Source organism: Camellia sinensis, chromosome 3 (assembly GCF_055761805.1).
Source record: "Camellia sinensis isolate YWXY chromosome 3, ASM5576180v1, whole genome shotgun sequence".
Lineage (NCBI taxonomy): Eukaryota > Viridiplantae > Streptophyta > Magnoliopsida > Ericales > Theaceae > Camellia > Camellia sinensis.
Window position 1 is genome coordinate 220,736,681 of NC_138963.1, and position 6,319 is coordinate 220,742,999.

Consider the following 6,319-nt stretch of genomic DNA (forward strand, 5'->3'; position numbering starts at 1 on the left):
TATGAATTAAATATAATATTTTATTTTATTAATTATTTTAAATTATTTTATCTTTTAATTAAATTTCTTTATCTTTTAATAAGTTATTTTAATCTAAATATAACCCATCCATCAAGAATAACATCCAATTACAAGTGGCCTGTCAGCTAAAACTCAATTCAACACCAATTACCTTGTTTCGGTCCATTTTTTTGAATTGAATTTTTTTTTTTCACGTTTATAGTGAATTTTTTTTAAAAAAAATTATTTTTTAGATATATTTAATATAAGTGTATAAAATATTTACAAAAAAATATATATATTTAAAAAATCAATAAATATACAAGAATACGAAATTATATTTTTAATAAGAGCTATGATTAGGACCCCCTTATATTCTCACCCCCACCACCCCCACACACACGTGGGGGTTGGTGAGTGGGAGAGAAGAAAAATAAATAAATAAATAAATAATTTCAACCAATCAAAAGGTAAAGAGGGTCGTGGGGGTCCCTTGCAAATGGGGTCTCACTCTTTTTTGTTTTAATAATTAGTAAATTTTTTAAAAAAACACAAATATTATAATTTTTAATTATATTTATATTAAGTGTATCTAAAAAAAATTTAAAAAAATAAAAATTCACTAAAAATAAAAAAATGCGGAAAATAAAAAACTAATTTTGAAAAAATTAAAACCAAATAAGGTAAATAGCATCTCACTTATTGTTAGAATTTTTTTTCATTTTTTTCTATCAATTTATGCCGGTTTGGCAGTCAATTTTTCAGTTAACAAAATATAAAAAAAATTATTAAAAAATCAAAATATTATATTAAGGCGTCGTTTGGGAAGTGGGTTGGCTTTTTGACTTTTTTAGTTATTTTAGCCTGGGCTAAAAAGCTTGATTTGGGAAAAACTTTTTGACTTTTTAAACTTTTTTTTGTGAGAAAAGAATGTAATAATTATGAGTTAGATGTGATATTTTATTTATTATTACTAAAATAGGTTATTTTATCTTTTATGGCTAAAATTGCATCTTCCCAAACATATATAAGTCCCAAAATTTTCAAGGCAGGTTAACTGTTAAATTTTTTTCAATAAAGGTGGTAGTACAATAGTCTTCACCATGGTTTTCAGACCCGGACCGGCCCGGCCGATCGAACCGGGAACCGATCCCCTCTCCGGTCCGGAAAACCCTCCAGACCCGGGGTTGGCCGAAAACCGGTGTTATTAGTGAAAACCGGAATAACCGGTGGTCCAACCGGGAAAACCGGTGAACCGGTTCCGGTTCGGTGGACCAACCCGGTTGATGTTTTTTTTTTTCCTTTCTTTCTTTCTTATATATATATATATATATATATATTATATCAAAATTTTGACTAAAAATTCTTACTTCAAGAGTCTCCTCTCATGAGGAGGAGTCTCATTGGAAGCTTGAAGAAATAATGAAAGTCTATTCCTATTTATAGGAAAACAATTGTTCAAACAGAACCTAAAAATTGAATGTGGGATTCAATCAAATTGTTTGAATCATATTTGATTGGAGGGAAAGTTAAAAATTTTATTTCCCTCCAAAATTAAATCTAGCATTCAATCAATTTGTTTGGAGGGAATGTTAAATTTTTTTAATTTCTTTAAAACTAGTGACTTTTTTTTAACAATTATGACTTTATTAAATATTATTAGTAAATATTATGCAACACTTTTTTTTTATTATTTCAGTAATTATATATATTTTTATTTATTTATAATTTATAATTATATTTATAATTATATAATATTAATTATGACGTCACGGTTCGACCGCTTCGACCCGACGGTTGAACCAGTGACCCATCCACCCGGTCCCTTTTCCGGTTCGCTCACCGGTCCGGTTTTCAAAACAATGGTCTTCACCCAACGAAATTCAGATGAAATAAACTGATTAAAATATTTTCAAATATCTGGAAAGCATTATTGTACAGGGGCAATTTGAGAACAAGTTAAAAATAAAAAAAATAAAAAAAAAAGGTCAACTTTTAATTCATTTTATATCGTATGACTTCCCACATAAAATAGTCAAAACAATAATAAAAAAAATCAAAAAACCAAATTAAAGTTTAAAAAAAAATTAAAAGTCAACTTTTAATTCATTTTATATTATATGACTTTCCACATAAAATAGTCAAAAAAATAATAAAAAAAATCAAAAAATCAAATTTGTCCTAAATAAGTACACTTTTTGACTTTTTTATAAAAAGATATGTAAAAAAATAAAGAAAAAATATTAATTAATATAATCCAAATAAAATAAAAAGATGAACTAAAATAAGTTATGCCAAACAAAACTTAACTTTCTAAACCACCTCAAGGTTTACAATAGCCATAAATCTTGGCGACCCTGTTTTTACCTACATTTCTAAAAAGTATATTTTTTATTTTATACTTTTACTAAGATATAAAAAATTGTGGAAAATGCGCCTTTTTTCTTTTTTTCTTTTTTTCTTTTGCAGTGTCGTAGAAAGTTTGGGCGGTGAAAGATAGGGATTTTTACTGGCCAGTCCTACTTTTTATAATTATTTCTTTTTTAGTTCTGAATATTGATGTTGTGCATCAATAGGTTCTAGAGTTTTTTTTTTGTACATGCTTTATCCCTGTTTTGTTTTCCCTTATTTTGGCGCGCTTCTATTTGATTTTTGCTATCAAAATACTGTGATGTGAGTTTGGGTTTGGGTTTGGGTTTGGGTTTGTGATTTGGATTTCTGTGGAACTTTGCGATTTGTTAATGCATTATTGTGGAGCTTCGTGATTTGTGATTTCACGCTTGGTGTATATTTGGATTTTGCGATTTGTAATTTGCTTTTTATAAATCTGTGAATTTTCGTGTTTTGTTCGCGTTTGGTGTATAGTTAGATTTTGTAATTTGCGATTTTGTGGAGGGAGCTTGACCAGTATATTTGATTTTGATTTTAATTTCGATGTTTAGGTGTTTTTTAGTTTGAGTTTGAGTATGTGATTTTGATTTTGTTTGTGATATTGTTGTTATTCTGTTGTTTCTGCAATTGAATTTATATTTTGATCATGATATTAAAAGTTTTGAGATATGTATATGTAAAGAATATTAGATTTTTTTTTTTTTTGGTTACAAAATTGTTTTGGTTGAACACAGGTGTTGGTTTGTAATTTTCTACAGTGATAATTTTATCACTGAGTAGTTTGGGGATGTTGTTGGATTAATTTTTTCAACACTGATAAATTTATCAGTGAGTATAGGAATAGGAGATGAAAAAGTTGCATAATATAATGGTAAGATTCAAATCGAGTTACCATGCCCAATAAGTGTAAGTCTTATTCACTGTTCATGCTCTTGGTCTTAGGTGGTGTTAATTGTTAAATTTATCACTGTTGGTTTTTGGATGTGTTTGAATTGGTTGATAATTTTATCACTGTATTAGATTTTGTTTTAGGTTGTTTGAGTTGTTTGCTGAAATAATTTTTGTTTGTTGCAGGATTTATAGTGATGAAAAATTCTTTGTTTCTTATGTTCAAGTTTAGAGGTGTGGCATTGGTTATCAAGTATAATGATGGATTTGATTTCAAGCATTTAGTATATAAATTGTGTGCAAAGTGGAGTGAGTTAGTTAGTAGTTCTTTGAATATATCGTATTCAATGCCTGGACATTCTTGTTATGGTCTACAAAGTGAAGAGGATTTTGAGGTTATGATTGGACTCGCACTTTCTTGTGATATTCATCGTATTGATGTTTTTGTTAAGTGTTGTTCTTTGGATGAAGGTTATATAATTTGTGATGGTGAAGCTGGTAGTAGTAGTAGTAGTGTTGTTTGTGAAATTGATTTTTTGCCTTCATTTTATTCAAATCAACGAAAACATTTGCTCTCCGATAGGTGGATTAATTGTATAAAATGAGTGGGTCAAAGGTTTGCTCAATGAGTTGTTGAATTTCGAAATGCATTATCAAAGTATTCTATCCATTCCGGTTTTGGTTTTGATTTTGTTAAGAATGACAAGAATTGTGTCACTATTCATTGTAAAAGAATGGCTGATTTGGGATGTTTATGGAGCTTGCATGCTAGAGTGGAAACTTCTAGCAAAACTTTTGTTATTAAACAATTTGATGATATTCATACGTGTGGATCTTCTTTTCGTACAATTAAACATATTAGGATGACTGCGAGTATGATTGGTGGGCTAATTTCAAGTGAGGTTCGTAATAAGGCTTTGACATCGGTTAGTGAGGTGGTTTGTGATTTCAAGGACTATTATGGAACATAAGTTTCTTATCGGCGAGCTTAGATGGGTGTTGAAAAAACAAGAGATATTGTTTTTGGTGACTATTCATCTTCATTTGACGATCTTCGTTGGTATGTTGATGCCGCTAATGATTGTAATCCGAGGAGTGTTTTTGATATGGAATTTGATATTGATAGTAAAGGAAGACATTTCAAATGCTTGTTTTTCGCTTTTGAGGCATGTATTCATGGTTTCAAGTATTGCCGGCCTGTGTTGATGCTTGATAAAACTTTGTTGAAAGGAAGACACAAAGGTTGTTTATTGGCTGCTACAGCAAAAGACGGTAACCAAGGTATATTCTGTGTCTATTTGTTATTATTATTAAAACAGTGATAATTTTATCATTTTTGTTACTGGAGAGTGTTGATTATTGAGTATTGTCAATCAATTAGTGATAAATTTATGTTGTATACTTTTGTATGCTATATACTTTTGTTAAATTTTTATATTTATACAATGATAAATTTATTATGCATTGATTCTATATGTTGTATGTTGCTATTGAATTGTTGTAGTAATACAATGATAAAGTTATTTATGGTTGGTGATATATGTTATATACTTTGTGTTTTGCTTTTGTTTTGTAATCTTTTTTATTTGTTACGAATAATGTGTATATATTTTGTTTGTAGGTTTATATCCGTTATATTTTGCCATTGTTGATAGTGAACGTTATGACAATTGGCATTCGTTCTTATCAAAGTTATTTGTTATTTTGACTCCGGGAAAGGATATTGCGTTTGTTACTGATCGGCATGGAGGTTTGCTGAAAGCTTTAGCTGAGGTCTTTTCATTTTCTTCTCATTCTTTTTGTCTAATGCATTTGAAGACAAACTTGAAGACTTATTTGTTAGTGAAGAGTCGCGAATCTAAAGAGTATTTACTCACTCTTTTTAGTAAATGTGCATATGCTCATACTATTGAGTTGTTTAATGAGCTATTTGAAGAATTTAAGGGTTGTTGTGGTCGTAGTGTTTAGAAGTTTCTGGAGGATTTGCCTAATGAATGTTGGTGTAACGCTTATTTTCAAGGCAAGAGGTATGGTGAAATGTGCACAAATGCTGCGGAATCTTTTAATTCATGGATTAGGGATAAGCACCATTTGTTTTCAACTAATCTTGTTGATGCTATATGGGTGAAACTAATGGAGCAATTTTCAAAAAGGAGAGAACTTGGAAATAAGTGGAATCGTATTGTTTGTCCTTTTGCAGAAAAAAAGTTGGAAGAAGCTTTTAATGATACAAAGGCATGGATAGGTAAGAAATATAGCGATGATATTCATGAAATTCAATTGGATCATTCAATTATGGTTGATATTGGGAAACGGTCTTGTTCTTGTCGATTGTTAGAAATTGATTCTTTTCCTTGCAAACATGATTTTTGTGCTATAAAAAGGAGTGAGAAGGATCTGAATTGTTTTCTTGATGATTACTACCATGTTCGTAGTTATTGTGATTTTTATTCGCATTCTATCTATCTAGTTTCTAGTATGTGAAAGCCAAATGTAGTTCTTGATGATGACGGTGTTTTACCTCCTCTTTGTAAGAGACCAGCTGGACATCCAAAAACAGAGAGAATACCTTCAAAAGGCGAGATCAAGAGAATTAGGTGCAGTAGGTGTGGAAAGATGAGAACTTATAATCGGAAAACATGTAAAGAAGCTTTGTTTTAGTTGTGTTGATTTTAATTGAATTACTTTTGTTTAGAGTTGAGAGCTGTTACTTTCATTGAATGTTTGAGTATTTTTTGAAAGATACATCATTCCGGTAGTTGCATTGGATGATTGAGGAATTTTTTGAATGAAAATTATATTTTTTGTTGACATTTTTACAAGATTAAGTTTCACAAATTTATATTCTTTGATTTTGGTTAAATGTAGTTGTTATTTTTGGTGTTTTATACAGTGATGAATTTATCCCTGGTTGGTTTGAATGAGTTGGTGGATTATGTATTTTTAAGAGTGATAAATTTACCATTGTCTGAAGGAAACAATCAAGCATTAATAGCGTTGCTGAATTTTGTTATTTTCAAGAATGATAAATTTATAACTG

General features: G+C 29.6%; 1 protein-coding gene across 1 annotated transcript; it reads left to right on the forward strand.

The window, feature by feature from the left end:
- Positions 1-4,271: 4,271 nt before the first annotated feature.
- Positions 4,272-5,763, forward strand: LOC114259027 (uncharacterized). Its single transcript, XM_082918862.1, has 3 exons — positions 4,272-4,560; positions 4,901-5,029; positions 5,300-5,763. Exons 1-3 carry the CDS (start codon positions 4,272-4,274, stop codon positions 5,761-5,763), a joined length of 882 nt encoding a protein of 293 aa, XP_082774988.1.
- Positions 5,764-6,319: the final 556 nt, after the last annotated feature.

Coding starts and splice junctions, on each gene's coding strand:
- LOC114259027 (XM_082918862.1), top strand. CDS start 4,272: ATGGGTGTTGAAAAAACAAGAGATATTGTTTTTGGTGACTATTCATCT. Junction 4,561..4,900: donor AGCAAAAGACGGTAACCAAG/GTATATTCTGTG, acceptor TTTTGTTTGTAG/GTTTATATCCGTTATATTTT. Junction 5,030..5,299: donor TGTTACTGATCGGCATGGAG/GTTTGCTGAAAG, acceptor CTTATTTTCAAG/GCAAGAGGTATGGTGAAATG.